Source organism: Micropterus salmoides, unplaced genomic scaffold (assembly GCF_014851395.1).
Source record: "Micropterus salmoides isolate LMB-PRFRI ecotype aquatic unplaced genomic scaffold, ASM1485139v1 Ms_hic_scaffold_18, whole genome shotgun sequence".
Classification (NCBI taxonomy): domain Eukaryota; kingdom Metazoa; phylum Chordata; class Actinopteri; order Centrarchiformes; family Centrarchidae; genus Micropterus; species Micropterus salmoides.
Window position 1 is genome coordinate 32738263 of NW_024040928.1, and position 21083 is coordinate 32759345.

General features: G+C 49.2%; 1 protein-coding gene and 1 long non-coding RNA gene across 2 annotated transcripts in view; both read left to right on the forward strand.

Annotated features, from left to right (window-relative positions):
• The window catches only part of tnfaip2a (tumor necrosis factor, alpha-induced protein 2a), a 31064-nt gene extending 15253 nt beyond the window's left edge, over positions 1 to 15811 (forward strand). Inside the window, exons 7-13 of the mRNA XM_038727113.1 lie at positions 11210 to 11304; positions 11396 to 11488; positions 11599 to 11725; positions 11959 to 12084; positions 12149 to 12298; positions 13354 to 13478; positions 14721 to 15811. Of these exons, the coding sequence (XP_038583041.1) occupies positions 11210 to 11304; positions 11396 to 11488; positions 11599 to 11725; positions 11959 to 12084; positions 12149 to 12298; positions 13354 to 13478; positions 14721 to 14910 (906 nt within the window). The 3' untranslated portion in view covers positions 14911 to 15811. The remainder of the gene's footprint in view (positions 1 to 11209; positions 11305 to 11395; positions 11489 to 11598; positions 11726 to 11958; positions 12085 to 12148; positions 12299 to 13353; positions 13479 to 14720) is intronic.
• Positions 15812 to 20963: 5152 nt separating this feature from the next.
• The window catches only part of LOC119909077, a 2502-nt gene continuing 2382 nt past the window's right edge, over positions 20964 to 21083 (forward strand). Inside the window, exon 1 of the long non-coding RNA XR_005445371.1 lies at positions 20964 to 21083. This exon is cut by the window's right edge and continues 41 nt beyond it. This is a non-coding gene — a long non-coding RNA (uncharacterized LOC119909077).

Below are 21083 nucleotides of genomic sequence, written 5' to 3' on the forward strand. Positions count from 1 at the left end.
GGTTAGGATAGGTGAGACAGATGGTTAAGACAGGTGAGAGACAGTCAGGACAGGTGAGAGACGGTTAGGATAGGTGAGACAGATGGTTAGGACAGGTGAGAGACACGTCAGGACAGGTGAGAGACGGTTAGGATAGGTGAGACAGATGGTTAGGACAGGTGAGAGACACGTCAGGACAGGTGAGAGACGGTTAAGATAGGTGAGACAGATGGCTAGGACAGGTGAGAGACACGTCAGGACAGGTGAGAGACGGTTAGGATAGGTGAGAGACACGTCAGGACAGGTGAGAGACGGTTAGGATAGGTGAGACAGATGGTTAGGACAGGTGAGAGACAGTCAGGACAGGTGAGAGACGGTTAGGATAGGTGAGACAGACGGTTAGGACAGGTGAGAGAAGGTTAGAGACGGTCAGGACAGGTGAGACACGTCAGGATGGGTGAGAGACGGTCAGGACAGGTGAGACAGACGGTTAGGACAGGTGAGAGACGGTTAGGATAGGTGAGACAGACGGTCAGGACAGGTGAGACACAGTCAGGACAGGTAAGAGACGGTTAGGACAGGTGAGAAGTGGTCAGGACAGGTGAGAGACGGTTTGGACAGGTGAGAAGTGGTCAGGACAGGTGAGAGACGGTTAGGACAGGTGAGACAGACGGTTAGGACAGGTGAGAGACGGTTAGGACAGGTGAGAAGTGGTCAGGACAGGTGAGACAGAAGGTTAGGACAGGTGAGAGACACGTCAGGACAAGTGAGAGACGGTTAGGATAGGTGAGACAGATGGTTAGGACAGGTGAGAGACAGGACAGGTGAGACAGACGGTTAAAGCAGGTGAGAGACGGTTAGGATAGGTGAGACAGACGGTTAGGACAGGTGAGAGACGGTCAGGACGGGTGAGACACGTCAGGACAGGTGAGAGACGGTTAGGATAGGTGAGACAGACGGTTAGGACAGGTGAGAGACAGTCAGGACAGGTGAGACAGACGATTAGGACAGGTGAGAGACGGTCAGGACGGGTGAGACACGTCAGGACAGGTGAGACAGATGGTTAGGATAGGTGAGACAGACGGTTAGGACAGGTGAGAGACAGTCCGGACAGGTGAGAGACATTTAGGATAGGTGAGACAGATGGTTAGGACAGGTGAGAGACACGTCAGGACAGGTGAGAGACGGTTAGGATAGGTGAGACAGATGGTTAGGACAGTGAGAGACACGTCAGGACAGGTGAGAGACGGTTAGGATAGGTGAGACAGATGGTTAGGTCAGGTGAGAGACAGTCAGGACGGGTGAGAGATGGTTAGGATAGGTGAGACAGATGGTTACGACAGGTGAGAGACGGTTAGGATAGGTGAGAATGATGGTTAGGACAGGTGAGAGACAGTCAGGACAGGTGAGAGACGGTTAGGATAGGTGAGACAGACGGTTAGGACAGGTGAGAGACAGTCAGGACAGGTGAGAGACATTTAGGATAGGTGAGACAGACGGTTAGGAAAGGTGAGAGACAGTCAGGACAGGTGAGACAGACGATTAGGACAGGTGAGAGACGGTCAGGACGGGTGAGACACGTCAGGACAGGTGAGAGACGGTTAGGATAGGTGAGACAGACGGTTAGGACAGGTGAGAGACAGTCCGGACAGGTGAGAGACATTTAGGATAGGTGAGACAGACGGTTAGGACAGGTGAGAGACGGTCAGGACAGGTGAGAGAAAGTTAGGATAGGTGAGACAGACGGTTAGGACAGGTGAGAGACAGTCAGGACAGGTGAGAGACGGTTAGGATAGGTGAGACAGATGGTTAGGGCAGGTGAGAGACGGTGAGAGACGGTCAGGACGGGTGAGACACGTCAGGATGGGTGAGAGACGGTCAGGACAGGTGAGACAGACGGTTAGGGCAGGTGAGAGACGGTTAGGACAGGTGAGACAGATGGTTAGGACAGGTGAGAGACGGTTAGGATAGGTGAGACAGATGGTTAAGACAGGTGAGAGACAGTCAGGACAGGTGAGAGACGGTTAGGATAGGTGAGACAGATGGTTAGGACAGGTGAGAGACACGTCAGGACAGGTGAGAGACGGTTAGGATAGGTGAGACAGATGGTTAGGACAGGTGAGAGACACGTCAGGACAGGTGAGAGACGGTTAAGATAGGTGAGACAGATGGCTAGGACAGGTGAGAGACACGTCAGGACAGGTGAGAGACGGTTAGGATAGGTGAGAGACACGTCAGGACAGGTGAGAGACGGTTAGGATAGGTGAGACAGATGGTTAGGACAGGTGAGAGACAGTCAGGACAGGTGAGAGACGGTTAGGATAGGTGAGACAGACGGTTAGGACAGGTGAGAGAAGGTTAGAGACGGTCAGGACAGGTGAGACACGTCAGGATGGGTGAGAGACGGTCAGGACAGGTGAGACAGACGGTTAGGACAGGTGAGAGACGGTTAGGATAGGTGAGACAGACGGTCAGGACAGGTGAGACACAGTCAGGACAGGTAAGAGACGGTTAGGACAGGTGAGAAGTGGTCAGGACAGGTGAGAGACGGTTTGGACAGGTGAGAAGTGGTCAGGACAGGTGAGAGACGGTTAGGACAGGTGAGACAGACGGTTAGGACAGGTGAGAGACGGTTAGGACAGGTGAGAAGTGGTCAGGACAGGTGAGACAGAAGGTTAGGACAGGTGAGAGACACGTCAGGACAAGTGAGAGACGGTTAGGATAGGTGAGACAGATGGTTAGGACAGGTGAGAGACAGGACAGGTGAGACAGACGGTTAAAGCAGGTGAGAGACGGTTAGGATAGGTGAGACAGACGGTTAGGACAGGTGAGAGACGGTCAGGACGGGTGAGACACGTCAGGACAGGTGAGAGACGGTTAGGATAGGTGAGACAGACGGTTAGGACAGGTGAGAGACAGTCAGGACAGGTGAGACAGACGATTAGGACAGGTGAGAGACGGTCAGGACGGGTGAGACACGTCAGGACAGGTGAGACAGATGGTTAGGATAGGTGAGACAGACGGTTAGGACAGGTGAGAGACAGTCCGGACAGGTGAGAGACATTTAGGATAGGTGAGACAGATGGTTAGGACAGGTGAGAGACACGTCAGGACAGGTGAGAGACGGTTAGGATAGGTGAGACAGATGGTTAGGACAGGTGAGAGACGTCAGGACAGGTGAGAGACGGTTAGGATAGGTGAGACAGATGGTTAGGTCAGGTGAGAGACAGTCAGGACGGGTGAGAGATGGTTAGGATAGGTGAGACAGATGGTTACGACAGGTGAGAGACGGTTAGGATAGGTGAGAATGATGGTTAGGACAGGTGAGAGACAGTCAGGACAGGTGAGAGACGGTTAGGATAGGTGAGACAGACGGTTAGGACAGGTGAGAGACAGTCAGGACAGGTGAGAGACATTTAGGATAGGTGAGACAGACGGTTAGGAAAGGTGAGAGACAGTCAGGACAGGTGAGACAGACGATTAGGACAGGTGAGAGACGGTCAGGACGGGTGAGACACGTCAGGACAGGTGAGAGACGGTTAGGATAGGTGAGACAGACGGTTAGGACAGGTGAGAGACAGTCCGGACAGGTGAGAGACATTTAGGATAGGTGAGACAGACGGTTAGGACAGGTGAGAGATGGTCAGGACAGGTGAGAGACAGTTAGGATAGGTGAGACAGACGGTTAGGACAGGTGAGAGACAGTCAGGACAGGTGAGAGACGGTTAGGATAGGTGAGACAGATGGTTAGGGCAGGTGAGAGACGGTGAGAGACGGTCAGGACGGGTGAGACACGTCAGGATGGGTGAGAGACGGTCAGGACAGGTGAGACAGACGGTTAGGGCAGGTGAGAGACGGTTAGGACAGGTGAGACAGATGGTTAGGACAGGTGAGAGACGGTTAGGATAGGTGAGACAGATGGTTAAGACAGGTGAGAGACAGTCAGGACAGGTGAGAGACGGTTAGGATAGGTGAGACAGATGGTTAGGACAGGTGAGAGACACGTCAGGACAGGTGAGAGACGGTTAGGATAGGTGAGACAGATGGTTAGGACAGGTGAGAGACACGTCAGGACAGGTGAGAGACGGTTAGGATAGGTGAGACAGATGGTTAGGTCAGGTGAGAGACGGTTAGGATAGGTGAGAAAGATGGTTAGGACAGGTGAGAGACAGTCAGGACAGGTGAGAGACGGTTAGGATAGGTGAGACAGATGGTTAGGACAGGTGAGAGACGGTTAGGATAGGTGAGACAGATGGTTAGGACAGGTGAGAGACAGTCAGGACAGGTGGGAGACGGTTAGGATAGGTGAGACAGATGGTTAGGATAGGTGAGAGACAGTCAGGATGGGTGAGAGATGGTTAGGATAGGTCAGACAGACGGTTAGGACAGGTGGGAGACACGTCAGGACAGGTGAGAGACGGTTAGGATAAGTGAGAGACGGTTAGGATAGGTGAGACAGATGGTTAGGACAGGTGAGAGACAGTCAGGACAGGTGAAAGACGGTTAGGATAGGTGAGACAGATGGTTAGGACAGGTGAGAGACAGTCAGGACAGGTGAGAGACGGTTAGGATAGGTGAGACAGATGGTTAGGACAGGTGAGAGACGGTCAGGAAAGTGAGACAGACGGTTAAGGCAGGTGAGAGACGGTTAGGATAGGTGAGACAGACGGTTAGGACAGGTGAGAGACGGCCAGGACAGGTGAGAGACGGTTAGGATAGGTGAGACAGACGGTTAGGACAGGTGAGAGAAGGTTAGAGACGGTCAGGACAGGTGATACACGTCAGGATGGGTGAGAGACGGTCAGGACAGGTGAGACAGACGGTTAGGACAGGTGAGAGACGGTTAGGATAGGTGAGACAGACGGTCAGGACAGGTGAGACACAGTCAGGACAGGTAAGAGACGGTTAGGACAGGTGAGAAGTGGTCAGGACAGGTGAGAGACGGTTTGGACAGGTGAGACAGACGGTTAGGACAGGTGAGAGACACGTCAGGACAGGTGAGAGACGGTTAGGATAGGTGAGAGACGGTTAGGATAGGTGAGACAGATGGTTAGGACAAGTGAGAGACGGTTAGGACAGGTGAGAGACACGTCAGGACAAGTGAGAGACAGTCAGGACAGGTGAAAGACGGTTAGGACAGGTGAGACAGATGGTTAGGACAGGTGAGAGACACGTCAGGACAGGTGAGAGACGGTTAGGATAGGTGAGACAGATGGTTAGGACAGGTGAGAGACAGTCAGGAAAGTGAGACAGACGGTTAAGGCAGGTGAGCGACGGTTAGGATAGGTGAGACAGACGGTTAGGATGGGTGAGAGACGGCCAGGACAGGTGAGAGACGGTCAGGGCAGGTGAGACAGATGGTTAGGACAGGTGAGAGACGGTCAGGACGGGTGAGACACGTCAGGACAGGTGAGACAGACGGTTAGGACAGGTGAGAGACAGTCAGGACGGGTGAGACACGTCAGGACAGGTGAGAGACGGTTAGGATAGGTGAGACAGACGGTTAGGACAGGTGAGAGACACGTCAGGACAAGTGAGAGACGGTTAGGATAGGTGAGACAGATGGTTAGGACAGGTGAGAGACAGGACAGGTGAGACAGACGGTTAAAGCAGGTGAGAGACGGTTAGGATAGGTGAGACAGACGGTTAGGACAGGTGAGAGACGGTCAGGACGGGTGAGACACGTCAGGACAGGTGAGAGACGGTTAGGATAGGTGAGACAGACGGTTAGGACAGGTGAGAGACAGTCAGGACCGGTGAGACAGACGATTAGGACAGGTGAGAGACGGTCAGGACGGGTGAGACACGTCAGGACAGGTGAGAGACGGTTAGGATAGGTGAGACAGACGGTTAGGACAGGTGAGAGACAGTCCGGACAGGTGAGAGACATTTAGGATAGGTGAGACAGATGGTTAGGACAGGTGAGAGACACGTCAGGACAGGTGAGAGACGGTTAGGATAGGTGAGACAGATGGTTAGGACAGGTGAGAGACACGTCAGGACAGGTGAGAGACGGTTAGGATAGGTGAGACAGATGGTTAGGTCAGGTGAGAGACAGTCAGGACGGGTGAGAGATGGTTAGGATAGGTGAGACAGATGGTTACGACAGGTGAGAGACGGTTAGGATAGGTGAGAATGATGGTTAGGACAGGTGAGAGACAGTCAGGACAGGTGAGAGACGGTTAGGATAGGTGAGACAGACGGTTAGGACAGGTGAGAGACAGTCAGGACAGGTGAGAGACATTTAGGATAGGTGAGACAGACGGTTAGGAAAGGTGAGAGACAGTCAGGACAGGTGAGACAGACGATTAGGACAGGTGAGAGACGGTCAGGACGGGTGAGACACGTCAGGACAGGTGAGAGACGGTTAGGATAGGTGAGACAGACGGTTAGGACAGGTGAGAGACAGTCCGGACAGGTGAGACAGACGATTAGGATAGGTGAGACAGACGGTTAGGACAGGTGAGAGACGGTCAGGACAGGTGAGAGACAGTTAGGATAGGTGAGACAGACGGTTAGGACAGGTGAGAGACAGTCAGGACAGGTGAGAGACGGTTAGGATAGGTGAGACAGATGGTTAGGGCAGGTGAGAGACGGTGAGAGACGGTCAGGACGGGTGAGACACGTCAGGATGGGTGAGAGACGGTCAGGACAGGTGAGACAGACGGTTAGGGCAGGTGAGAGACGGTTAGGACAGGTGAGACAGATGGTTAGGACAGGTGAGAGACGGTTAGGATAGGTGAGACAGATGGTTAAGACAGGTGAGAGACAGTCAGGACAGGTGAGAGACGGTTAGGATAGGTGAGACAGATGGTTAGGACAGGTGAGAGACACGTCAGGACAGGTGAGAGACGGTTAGGATAGGTGAGACAGATGGTTAGGACAGGTGAGAGACACGTCAGGACAGGTGAGAGACGGTTAGGATAGGTGAGACAGATGGTTAGGTCAGGTGAGAGACGGTTAGGATAGGTGAGAAAGATGGTTAGGACAGGTGAGAGACAGTCAGGACAGGTGAGAGACGGTTAGGATAGGTGAGACAGATGGTTAGGACAGGTGAGAGACGGTTAGGATAGGTGAGACAGATGGTTAGGACAGGTGAGAGACAGTCAGGACAGGTGGGAGACGGTTAGGATAGGTGAGACAGATGGTTAGGATAGGTGAGAGACAGTCAGGACAGGTGAGAGATGGTTAGGATAGGTCAGACAGACGGTTAGGACAGGTGGGAGACACGTCAGGACAGGTGAGAGACGGTTAGGATAAGTGAGAGACGGTTAGGATAGGTGAGACAGATGGTTAGGACAGGTGAGAGACAGTCAGGACAGGTGAAAGACGGTTAGGATAGGTGAGACAGATGGTTAGGACAGGTGAGAGACAGTCAGGACAGGTGAAAGACGGTTAGGATAGGTGAGACAGATGGTTAGGACAGGTGAGAGACAGTCAGGACAGGTGAGAGACGGTTAGGATAGGTGAGACAGATGGTTAGGACAGGTGAGAGACGGTCAGGAAAGTGAGACAGACGGTTAAGGCAGGTGAGAGACGGTTAGGATAGGTGAGACAGACGGTTAGGACAGGTGAGAGACGGCCAGGACAGGTGAGAGACGGTTAGGATAGGTGAGACAGACGGTTAGGACAGGTGAGAGAAGGTTAGAGACGGTCAGGACAGGTGATACACGTCAGGATGGGTGAGAGACGGTCAGGACAGGTGAGACAGACGGTTAGGACAGGTGAGAGACGGTTAGGATAGGTGAGACAGACGGTCAGGACAGGTGAGACACAGTCAGGACAGGTAAGAGACGGTTAGGACAGGTGAGAAGTGGTCAGGACAGGTGAGAGACGGTTTGGACAGGTGAGACAGACGGTTAGGACAGGTGAGAGACACGTCAGGACAGGTGAGAGACGGTTAGGATAGGTGAGAGACGGTTAGGATAGGTGAGACAGATGGTTAGGACAAGTGAGAGACGGTTAGGACAGGTGAGAGACACGTCAGGACAAGTGAGAGACAGTCAGGACAGGTGAAAGACGGTTAGGACAGGTGAGACAGATGGTTAGGACAGGTGAGAGACACGTCAGGACAGGTGAGAGACGGTTAGGATAGGTGAGACAGATGGTTAGGACAGGTGAGAGACAGTCAGGAAAGTGAGACAGACGGTTAAGGCTGGTGAGCGACGGTTAGGATAGGTGAGACAGACGGTTAGGATGGGTGAGAGACGGCCAGGACAGGTGAGAGACGGTCAGGGCAGGTGAGACAGATGGTTAGGACAGGTGAGAGACGGTCAGGACGGGTGAGACACGTCAGGACAGGTGAGACAGACGGTTAGGACAGGTGAGAGACAGTCAGGACGGGTGAGACACGTCAGGACAGGTGAGAGACGGTTAGGATAGGTGAGACAGACGGTTAGGACAGGTGAGAGACAGTCAGGACAGGTGAGACAGACTGTTAGGATAAGTGAGACAGATGGTTAGGATAGGTGAGAGACAGTCAGGACAGGTGAGAGACAGTCAGGACAGGTGAGAGACGGTTAGGATAGGTCAGACAGACGTTTAGGACAGGTGAGAGACATGTCAGGACAGGTGAGAGACGGTTAGGATAGGTGAGAGACACGTCAGGACAGGTGAGAGACGGTTAGGATAGGTGAGACAGATGGTTAGGACAGGTGAGAGACAATCAGGACAGGTGAGAGACGGTTAGGATAGGTGAGACAGACGGTTAGGACAGGTGAGAGACGGTTAGAGACGGTCAGGACAGGTGAGACACGTCAGGATGGGTGAGAGACGGTCAGGACAGGTGAGACAGACGGTTAGGACAGGTGAGAGACGGTTAGGATAGGTGAGACAGACGGTCAGGACAGGTGAGACACAGTCAGGACAGGTAAGAGACGGTTAGGACAGGTGAGAAGTGGTCAGGACAGGTGAGAGACGGTTTGGACAGGTGAGACAGACGGTTAGGACAGGTGAGAGACGGTCAGGACAGGTTAGACACGTCAGGAGGGTGAGAGACGGTCAGGACAGGTGAGACAGACGGTTAGGACAGGTGAGAGACGGTTAGGACAGGTGAGACAGACGGTTAGGACAGGTGAGAAGTGGTCAGGACAGGTGAGAGACGGTTAGGACAGGTGAGACAGACGGTTAGGACAGGTGAGAGACACGTCAGGACAGGTGAGAGACGGTTAGGATAGGTGAGACAGATGGTTAGGATAGGTGAGAGACAGTCAGGACAGGTGAGAGATGGTTAGGATAGGTGAGACAAACGGTTAGGACAGGTGAGAGACGGTTAGGATAGGTGAGACAGATGGTTAGGACAGGTGAGAGACAGTCAGGAGAGGTGAGAGACGGTTAGGATAAGTGAGACAGATGGTTAGGACAGGTGAGACAGATGGTTAGGACAGGTGAGAGACAGTCAGGACAGGTGAGAGACGGTTAGGATAGGTGAGACAGATGGCTAGGACAGGTGAGAGACACGTCAGGACAGGTGAGAGACGGTTAGGATAGGTGAGAGACACGTCAGGACAGGTGAGAGACGGTTAGGATAGGTGAGACAGATGGTTAGGACAGGTGAGAGACAGTCAGGACAGGTGAGAGACGGTTAGGATAGGTGAGACAGACGGTTAGGACAGGTGAGAGAAGGTTAGAGACGGTCAGGACAGGTGTGACACGTCAGGATGGGTGAGAGACGGTCAGGACAGGTGAGACAGACGGTTAGGACAGGTGAGAGACGGTTAGGATAGGTGAGACAGACGGTCAGGACAGGTGAGACACAGTCAGGACAGGTGAGAGACGGTTAGGACAGGTGAGAAGTGGTCAGGACAGGTGAGAGACGGTTTGGACAGGTGAGACAGACGGTTAGGACAGGTGAGAGACGGTCAGGACAGGTGAGACACGTCAGGATGGGTGAGAGACGGTCAGGACAGGTGAGACAGACGGTTAGGACAGGTGAGAGACGGTTAGGACAGGTGAGACAGACGGTTAGGACAGGTGAGAAGTGGTCAGGACAGGTGAGAGACGGTTAGGACAGGTGAGACAGACGGTTAGGACAGGTGAGAGACACGTCAGGACAGGTGAGAGACGGTTAGGATAGGTGAGACAGATGGTTAGGATAGGTGAGAGACAGTCAGGACAGGTGAGAGATGGTTAGGATAGGTGAGACAAACGGTTAGGACAGGTGAGAGACGGTTAGGATAGGTGAGACAGATGGTTAGGACAGGTGAGAGACAGTCAGGAGAGGTGAGAGACGGTTAGGATAAGTGAGACAGATGGTTAGGACAGGTGAGACAGATGGTTAGGACAGGTGAGAGACAGTCAGGACAGGTGAGAGACGGTTAGGATAGGTGAGAGACACGTCAGGACAGGTGAGAGACGGTTAGGATAGGTGAGACAGATGGTTAGGACAGGTGAGAGACAGTCAGGACAGGTGAGAGACGGTTAGGATAGGTGAGACAGACGGTTAGGACAGGTGAGAGAAGGTTAGAGACGGTCAGGACAGGTGAGACACGTCAGGATGGGTGAGAGACGGTCAGGACAGGTGAGACAGACGGTCAGGACAGGTGAGACACAGTCAGGACAGGTAAGAGACGGTTAGGACAGGTGAGAAGTGGTCAGGACAGGTGAGAGACGGTTTGGACAGGTGAGAAGTGGTCAGGACAGGTGAGAGACGGTTAGGACAGGTGAGACAGACGGTTAGGACAGGTGAGAGACGGTTAGGACAGGTGAGAAGTGGTCAGGACAGGTGAGACAGAAGGTTAGGACAGGTGAGACAGAAGGTTAGGACAGGGGAGAGAAGGTTAGGACAGGTGAGAAGTGGTCAGGACAGGTGAGAGACGGTTTGGACAGGTGAGACAGACGGTTAGGACAGGTGAGAGACGGTTAGGACAGGTGAGAAGTGGTCAGGATAGGTGAGACAGACGGTTAGGACAGGTGAGAGAAGGTTAGGACAGGTGAGAAATGGTCAGGACAGGTGAGAGACGGTCAGGACAGGTGAGACACGTCAGGATGGGTGAGAGACGGTCAGGACCGGTGAGACAGACGGTTAGGACAGGTGAGAGACGGTTAGGACAGGTGAGACAGACGGTTAGGACAGGTGAGAGAAGGTTAGAGACGGTCAGGACAGGTGAGACATGTCAGGATGGGTGAGAGACGGTCAGGACGGGTGAGACGGTGTAGCAGGTTTACCTGGAACCATTTGGAATCTGTTCTGGTCAGCGTGATGGGTTTGTGGGGGTGTTTGTGTGTCCAGGTGATAGACGGATCCCTGACTGAGTTCAGCTGTGTGATCCGAGACCAGACTAAAGCTCAGAGGATCACAGATCACCTGGAGGGCTTCCTTACCAGGTAGGCCACGCCCTCTGACCACATGATTATTAATGAGGTGTGTTGATGTACGTGTTTATATTCACATATTAAAATACCGCGTGTGTTTCAGCTATAAGAAGCGTGTGGAGGAGTTTATGAAGGGAAACCACAGTAACGTCCTCCCAGTGATCAAGGCTCACCTGGTCTGCGAGGAGCAGCTCAGGTACGATGACTCAGATCTTAATCTGCGGCTCTTTGTCTTGTTAGTTAAAACTGAGCTCTGATTGGACCCTGTGACCCTGCTGCTGATTGGTTCTCTGTGACTGTCCTCAGGGATTACATCACAGGTCAAACAGGAAGTCTGTCAGAGCAGCAGACAAGTCGTTGTCTGGACGCGTTGTCTGCCCTGAAGGATTGTGGGTACAGGTGTTTCACCTGTCCCTTTCATGTCCAGCTGAAGGTACAAATACTTTGTGAACTGATGGTCCTGCAGAACCCAAAGTAATCCATGAATATGTCATTACATGCACCACCTGGACCCAGAACTTCCTGTTCAGCCAGGACGCCGTAGGTCAAGGCAGACCCTCAGCGGGGCCGCCCCCCTTGTGAAGCCCGATGCGGCCGTTCATTGATCAGTTATGTCACATTTCATGACCAATAAACAAAACCAGTAACCGATGGTTGTGTGTTCAGGTATGTCTCAGTCCGCTGTGGACGTCTCCCTGGTTGGACGGGACACTTCCTGTCGTCGACTCTCTGCTGGACTCTCTGTACCAACAACTGACCGACCTGGCCGACCTGAAACCCGCCTGCAGACAGGTGAGACTGTTTACCTGTCTGTTTCCCACCTGTCCCTCTGACTGACCACCTGTCCCCTCTGCAGGCCCTGCTGTGTGTCCTCCATCAGGATGTGGTTCTTCAGTATGTGAAGAGGATGATGAAGACCAAGATGAAGAGCAGAGAGCAGCAGGTGGACGGGGCTCAGCGGATGATTGAAGACGCCCAAAAGATCAACGACTTCTTCAAGGAGGAGGTGAGACACGTTCACCTGTCCTCAGGTGTGTGATGTCTGAACGCCAGGACGTGACAGGAAGTACTTCTCATTACATTTATCTAAAGCGACGAACAACATCAGAAGAGAATCAGAAGAGATGTACAAGTGACGATAGACTCAGATACAGTAGAAGAGCTCTCAGCTCATACGGCGTGGCAGCAGAGCAAGGCGGCGTTCGTTGGAGGAGCGCAGCGGCCCAGAAGGAACGTAGGCTTGCATTCTGGAGTTTAGGTAGATGGTGCAGACCCAGGAGTCACTCTGAATGCAGCATCAGGGACTTGGATCTGATTCTGGAGCCAGTGGAGGTCACTGAGTAATTGAGGGACATGAGTCCTTTTGGGCTGATCAGAAACCAGACAGGCTGCTGCGTTCTGAACCATTTGTAGGGGTTTTACAGGCTGGAAGACAGAGAGATAACCACGGCCTGTTCCAGCAGCTGGGTGGCGTACTGAGTGAGGTAGGGCCTGATTTTCCTTATGTTGTATAGAGAAAAGCGGCACGACCGAGAGACCAGCAGCAACATGGTCTGAAAAGGACAGCTGGTCATCAATCATGAAGTTTCTCACCACCTTGGTTGGAGTGATGGTTGAGGAGGCAGTTTGTAGTTTGATGTTATGGTGGATAGATTGCTTGGCTGGAATGACCAAGAGTTCAGTCTTAGAGAGGTTTAGTTGAAGGTGGCAAGACTTCATCCATGCAGATATGTCTGATAGACAGTCCTTGATCCGCGCTGAGACGGTGGAGTTGTCTGGCGGGAAGGATAGGTAGAGTTGCGTGTCGTCTGCGTAGCAGTGGTAAGAGAAGCCGTCCGAGCGAATGATCGGCCCCAGTGAGGTGGTGTAGATTGAGAAGAGAAGGGGCCCAAGCACTGAGAGCAGATAGCAGGATCCTGTGATTGGCTGTGTCAAAGGCAGCTGATAGGTCAAGCAGGAAACAATCACCATCTAACCGTCTCACATCACTACACCCACTACATGACAGCAGTACTTTGGCAGTACAGCGGTATGGTTGCAGTACTGTGTTTGTGTCCTCAGGGCTGCAGCGGGTCTCTGTGGCTCGGGGAGCTGCTCTGCAGCCTGGCTGAGATCCTCCGTTTGCAGGATCCTGCAAGCGTTCAGCTGGAGATGGTCAGCGTGGCCAGAACCTTCACGGACCTCAGGTACAGACAGACGCTCACCCCCCTTCACTAAAACATGGCTGCCGAGTACCAAGTACTGTAGGAACTGTAGCTTTGTGCTGTTCTTAGACGATAGAAGCATCGTGAAGGCGTCACTGTGGGCTCTGCGTAACTGTGACGGCATTTCTCAATATTTTCAGAATCTCGAAAATTGATTAATGGAGAAAATATTCAGCAGATTGATCCAGAAAGAAAATAATCAAAATCCTGCTTTACATTAATGATGAGGAAAAATAATCTCATATAGAATAATACAACAGTCACAGGACAGTGCGTACTTTTACTTTTAATACTTTGAGTACATTTTCCATTACATACTTTTACTTCAGCAACATTTAAAGTATTTTTAGAGTGTGGTATTAGTACTTTTACTAAAGTAAAGGATCTGAACTCTTCGTGCAGCCTGTTTCTAATAAATAGCGTCGTTGGAAAGTTTGAGTCATGACCTCGTTTCCTCTGTGAAACCTCACAACCAGCAGCCGCTCGGGCCTGAATGTAGATGTGAACAGTGAATCACAGCTCATTCACCGCTGTCACCCAGCAAACGAGCCCTTTCATTGGACGTCTGCCAGTGATGTCATCTCTGTTTAACACATCACAGTAGTGAAAGAAAATCTCCAAACATTAACAGCAGCGAGACGAGGTTCTGTCGTTCGTTACAGAGACTTTCATGGGTTCTCTGACTGTGTTTGTTATTGGAGCCCTGAATAGTTTGAACCGTGCAGCTCTTCCTCTCAGGCCCAGACCACCTCCAGCAGCAGGTCAGGGCGGGCTGTATGTCTCCTGTAAGGTAAAACCCAGAGGTGAAATGCCCGTACTCCTTTATTACTCTAAGCCCACTGTCCTGCCTGAAGGCGCCGACTCCTCCTGGGCAGTAAGAGGACGTTTAGTCAGAAAACCAAAATGAAACAACAGAAAGCGAAAAGGTCTTCAGAGGAAGTGACATCATTAAAGATTAGTCAACGCCTCGTGTCCTTCTGGACCAGCTGACGGTGGGTCCATCAGAAAAGCAGCTCATGTGTTACAGAAAAGGGAACTCATGTAAAGTTAGACAAGATAAGACGCATGTGAGAGACCCGGGTTCAACCCCCCCTCCTGATCCTTTCTGCTCCTTTGATGTTTATCAGTGTTGAATTAAAAACGGATTAAAGTTTGATCACTTGATATTTTCCTCACACGTCCACCAGGTGGGTCAGATATTTAATCTGTGTTGTCTCTCCTCAGTGGCGCTCACGTGACGGCGCTGCTCTCGCTGAAAACCGGCCTATCAGCTGCTGACATTCGCTCCATCAGGCGGAGCGTGGAGGAGAACCGCCTCCTCGATGTCTCCACCAATCAGAGCCCCCTCTTCTTCTCCAAGGTCAAAGTCCCATGGATCAACAATAAGATCAGTCAGATGGGGCTGAAGGCCTGAATTGTTTCAGTATGTAGTAGGTACTGTATATGAATATTTATGTAGTATGTTTATATATAGTTAGCACGTTAGCATGTTAGCATGTTAATGGTCAGTAAACAGGAGTTTTTTTGTCACGAGTCCTGAGTGCAGATACGGGGAAACAGGGACCGAGATGCAGAACACCAGACCAGTTCAGATTTCTTAGTTTGTTTGTCCAACACGTTCTCATAACTGACGCTTTCGGACAGCGTGACAAAGCGTAACGATTTTATGAAACGCCCCCGTTTCCTATGTTGCAGCAACACAAGGGAGGCTAACCCTACCTGTGAGTACATCGCCCGTGAGGCCCCAGAGTGTCTCATAGAGACGCTTCCAGAAGCGTCTCATGGAGATGCACCTGCTGCGTCTCACACGCATCTCACACCTACGCTTTGTCACACCTTCTCAAATCGTCGCCCTGAGATGAGAACGGCCTCGTTTATCAGGAACACAAACGGTACGAGCTCACGAGAGGCGGCAGGAAATGTCCCGAACAAAAGAAAATCCCTCCCCTGTCTGTACCGGTCACAGTGTGTTCCAGAGCTGCTGCTTTATCTCTCTACTAAAAACATTTTATTTTGAAAGTCGTTGCCAGTGGTTACAGGCAGGCGGCCATGTTGAAGGACAGACAGCTAAACAAAGATTTATCAGAAGGCTTAAAACAGAAAGTTGTAGAGACAGCCTCTGCAGCTCAGAGGAGACCTGGACTGGTGTTCCTCAGGGTTCCGTCCTGGATCCCATGTGGTTCCTTTTCTAACTGATAGAAAACACGGTACTCATTTTGTTGTTATATGTAGTAGCTGTGTGACCAATGTCTTTATTTATTATTATTACCGAATAGTGATTGTTTACCACCTTAATAAAGCTTGACTTAAACAAACGATCTGATTACATTTTCTTTTACACACACCGGTACGGCTCCTCCAAATCTTTCCAAAAGTCCTGGGACAGTAAAAGAACCTCGTTAGTTTTCACCCAAAAAGAATCCTCTTAAAGGTCCAGTGTGTAATATTCAGTAGGATCTACTGACAGAAATGAAATATAAGTGATGTATAAAGACCTTACTTAATGAACCGTTATGTTTTTATACCTTAGAATGAGACATTTCTATCTACAGACACCGCGGCTCTACCGTGTTTCTACAGTAGCCCAAACGGACAAACTGCCCTACAGAGTGCGTTTCATCAGTACGTTAAATACTTAGTAAGTATTCGTCTGGTTTATTAGAAGTAAGAGGAGAAGATAAATCTGGACGTGTTATTTAGCTCAGAGCCGCTGTAGCTTCTCCTGCTCGCTTGCAAAGGGGGCGGTGAGCGGTGACTGATGGTGCATTCATGTGGTGTCGGAATAATCACAATCTTTTTCTGCTCCTTAAATCTTTATTGCAAAAAGAGGACTAAAGTGTACATGGGACGTAAAGAGGTACACAGAACTTTGATTCGTACAAAATCACATGTTGCATAAACATATTTTGGAAACATGCAGTGTGTAAAGTGGTTATAACGGTTAGTTTGCTGTCCATGTAGAGTAAACTGGACGTCATCAAGTATTCATACGCACATCTCAGTACATATATATATATATATATATATATATATATATATATATGTAGTGTCTACAACCTGTTTCAGTTACACAAGTTACAGAGAACACAAACAGTAAAATAAAGAGATTAAGTAGAAATCATAATAAGAAAGATAAAAAAGATGAACTCTATCCAGAAGATCGTCTTCAGTTTCCTGTTCAGAGACAAAACAAAGTGTCAGTTCCTCATGTTCATGCACCTGGAACATCGTTTGTGCTGCAGCACTCCAGCACTAACGCTTTCCTGAACAGTAGTCTAAAGAGACATCAGCACGATGCGTTCACACAGCCGCCCAGCGACCAGCACACACAGGTGATCAAACTGTCTGTCTTGGATGTGGTTATGGGTTTAGTTACTTCCTGTTTTATTTTGAAGTTATCCGCCTCTTCTGTCCTTGTCTAACTGTTTCCTGTCTGTGGTGACATCACCTTCTCACTCCCAGGTCTTTACATATGGACCCAGGGTCGAGCTCTGTTGGCATCAGTTAGTAGCGTACTGGGGAGCCCCTTAGTGGGGAAAGACCCTAACCCTGGAACGCCAGCTTTAGAGAGTCAGAGTACGGAGGTGGTTGGTGGAAGTGGACAGTGGGCCAGAAACCAGACTTTAACCCTGGAGACGGGTCTGAGTTTCCTGTGTGGAACAAAAAGTCAATGTTTTTATTTAGGTCACTGTAAGTTGCATAGTAGCACATTTCAAGTGTTTGTGACCACTCAAAGCACACTTTGTTTACACCACATCACGTTCACATGCACATTCACACACGTTCACACACATTAATACACGTTCACACACACATTAATACACGTTCACACACACATTAATACATGTTCACACACATTAATACACGTTCACACGCACATTCACACACGTTCACACACATTAATACACGTTCACACGCACATTCACACACGTTCACACACATTAATACACGTTCACACGCACATTAATACACGTTCACACACATTAATACACGTTCACACGCACATTCACACACGTTCACACACATTAATACACGTTCACACGCACATTCACACACGTTCACACACATTAATACACGTTCACACGCATATTAATACACGTTCACTAACATTAATACACGTTCACACGCACATTCACACACGTTCACACACATTAATACACGTTCACACGCACATTCACACACGTTCACACACATTAATACACGTTCACACACATTAATACACGTTCACACGCACATTCACACACGTTCACACACATTAATACACGTTCACACGCACATTCACACACGTTCACACACATTAATACACGTTCACACGCACATTAATACACGTTCACACACATTAATACACGTTCACACACATTCACACACGTTCACACACATTAATACACGTTCACACGCACATTCACACACGTTCACACACATTAATACACGTTCACACGCACATTCACACACATTCACACACATTAATACACGTTCACACGCACATTAATACACGTTCACGCACATTAATACACGTTCACACGCACATTCACACACGTTCACACACATTAATACACGTTCACACGCACATTCACACACATTCACACACATTAATACACGTTCACACGCACATTCACACACGTTCACACACATTAATACACGTTCACACGCACATTAATACACGTTCACACACATTAATACACGTTCACACGCACATTAATACACGTTCACGCACATTAATACACATTCACACACATTAATACACGTTCACACGCACATTCACACACATTAATACACGTTCACACGCACATTAATACACGTTCACACACATTAATACACGTTCACACACACATTCACACACATTAATACACGTGCACACACACATTAATACACGTTCACACACACATTCACACACATTAATACACGTTCACACACGTGCACACACACATTAATACACGTTCACACGTTCACACACACGTTCACACACATTAATACACGTTCACACATGTTCACACACGTTCACACACACGTTCATACAAATTAATACACGTTCACACACGTTCACACATTAATACACGTTCACACACATTAATACATGTTCACACACACATTCACACACACGTTCACACACACGTTAATACACGTTCACACACATTAATACATGTTCACACACACATTCACACACACGTTCACACACACATTAATACATGTTCACACACACATTCACACACACGTTCACACACACATTAATACATGTTCACACACACATTCACACACACGTTCACACACACATTAATACATGTTCACACACACATTCACACACACATTAATACACGTTCACACACATTAATACATGTTCACACACACATTCACACACGTTCATACACGTTCAAACACATTCACACAACCATACATAAGCTTCAGGTTGCCTATAATGATGTGGATGTAAGTGGTGCGGTGCACTTTCCAGGCACTACAGACAAATCTGATGTCCACATGTATCTGTCGACTGGATGGCTCTCAGAACGGCATTAAGCTGCTGACAGATCCTGGTGATAGTGTTGTACGATACCAGTCACCTCTGTGGAAGCATTGGTACAACTGTCTTTTATAAAAATCGCCCTTTTTTTCTGTGCTGAAGTATTTTATGAGGTGTTGTGTGGCGAAAAACACAATCAAGATGAGAAAGGCCTGAGTGACAGAGCCAAAAAAAGAACCAGCAAAACCTCCTGTTGGACAGGTAACTAACATTAGTGCAAAGCAGCTGGAATATATTCTTATTTTGTGCTTTAGTTAGATCACGTTAGCTTGCTGGCTAACACCGACCTGTTGCTAACGTTATCCGGTGCATAACACTACAGCTGTATGGCTGTGCTCACATTCCTTTACCAGCTAAATGCCCATACTCAGGTCCACCATCTCAGTCGCTGTAACTTCTGAGACCCACAAAATATACAATGATGCACAATGATACCAGCTCAGGACAACACCACAGAAGAAGACCCATCTACAGTAGTGTCACTCACTGCGGTCTAACTGTTCTACAATATCCAGTCAGCTCACTAACCGTTTTCATTCTTAGAAATGAAGCTGAGCCTCCGGTGAAAGATAGTTATTAGAAAGCTGCAGACGAGCTGAATGCACGTCAGTGTAGCATGATCGTGTGACCAGCATGGATTAGTTCAACCTGCAGCTGATAAAATATCACTGTAACGCTGCAGTGGCAGTTTGTACAGCATGTGGTGTGAGTCTGTCTCTGTGTCTTACGCTCTGTCACGAGTTGGACGCCACAGAAAGCTACAGCCCCTTTAAGTAGTCATGTTAAATGACCGAATCTTTAGATAACCTCCATGCCATGTCCCGTCTTCAGTCATGATTGTGTGACTGTGTTATTTACATCTTAATGTTGCAGGATAAAGTTACCATGTATTGAATTCTGAGCCTCTCTGGTTTGCACATTATGTGTTAATGTGTTTTAAGGTTCATGTGACTGTGAGCCTCTCTGCCAGCCTTTCTTTCCACTCAGTGGAGGAATGTTAGCACCAGCAAGAGTGGAAACTGTGCAGAAGGAGGTGAACTCATGAGCGTTTGGTGCCAGGAAAACCAGCGTGAGCCAGCTTATAGAGTCTGATGGGAAGAAAAGGTGCCTCTCAGAGGTAGGTTTGGATTTACAGTAACTATGTATCTTTAACTTCTAAAGTTTTAATGGTGTCTATTGGGATAAATTCATCTTAAAATAAATGTAGTTTGACTTTCTGAAGTTCTAGTGGTGTAAAATGTGATAAGTCAAATTAGTGAATGGGTTCTAGAAAGATGAGAGTGTCGTAGAAAGGAAACCATGCAAAGAACCGCCTGGAACAGGAGCAGACTGAGGGCTGTGAAATATTCGAGACCTTTCCTTGTTTCAGGTTTTGGTGTCGTAAAAGAATAAAAACTCGTTGACTGTCTCCAGTGAGCTGTTTTGGAAGTTTCTGCCTATTTTATCTTAAAGTGGTGAAGACGATTGTGGGGTTCTCAGCTCAGACCTGAGCTTCGTCATGACCACAGGGATTTAGATTTAGATTTACTTACTGCAGTATGTGACTTGACCCACCATCTTAGGTCCAAGTTCCAGACAAAGGAATTAGAGGTTTCGGTGGGGAGAGCCTCTCCTCCCGTTGAGCTTAACAAACTTACTTTTCTTTGATGTCTTTCTTTAAGTTTCTATTGTTACTCGAACTAAGCTGAAGATTAGTGCATCTTTTATATTTCTGTACCACTAAGCCTCACGGGTATTATCGTATTCTCTTTTTGAAGTTTTCGTCCGGCCAACAAAACTACTGAAGCCTAACCCTGGAGCAGGAGGGCACTAGGGCCTGGAGGAAAGATCAGGTTATCATCAGTATCATAGAAACAGGAAGTTATGTCAGTGTCCTGACCTCTGACGCTCAGCCGTCTCCGAGGAGATTCTTCAGTCGGATCAAAATAACACCAGTAGAGACCTTCATCAGACTTATTGATGTTACTGAGGGTAAACTGGCCTTCAGGCCATCCCTGATGAAACAGGCTTCTAGTGCGACCTGATCTTTGCTTCTACAGCGCAGAGTGACATCACTTCCTGCCACCACA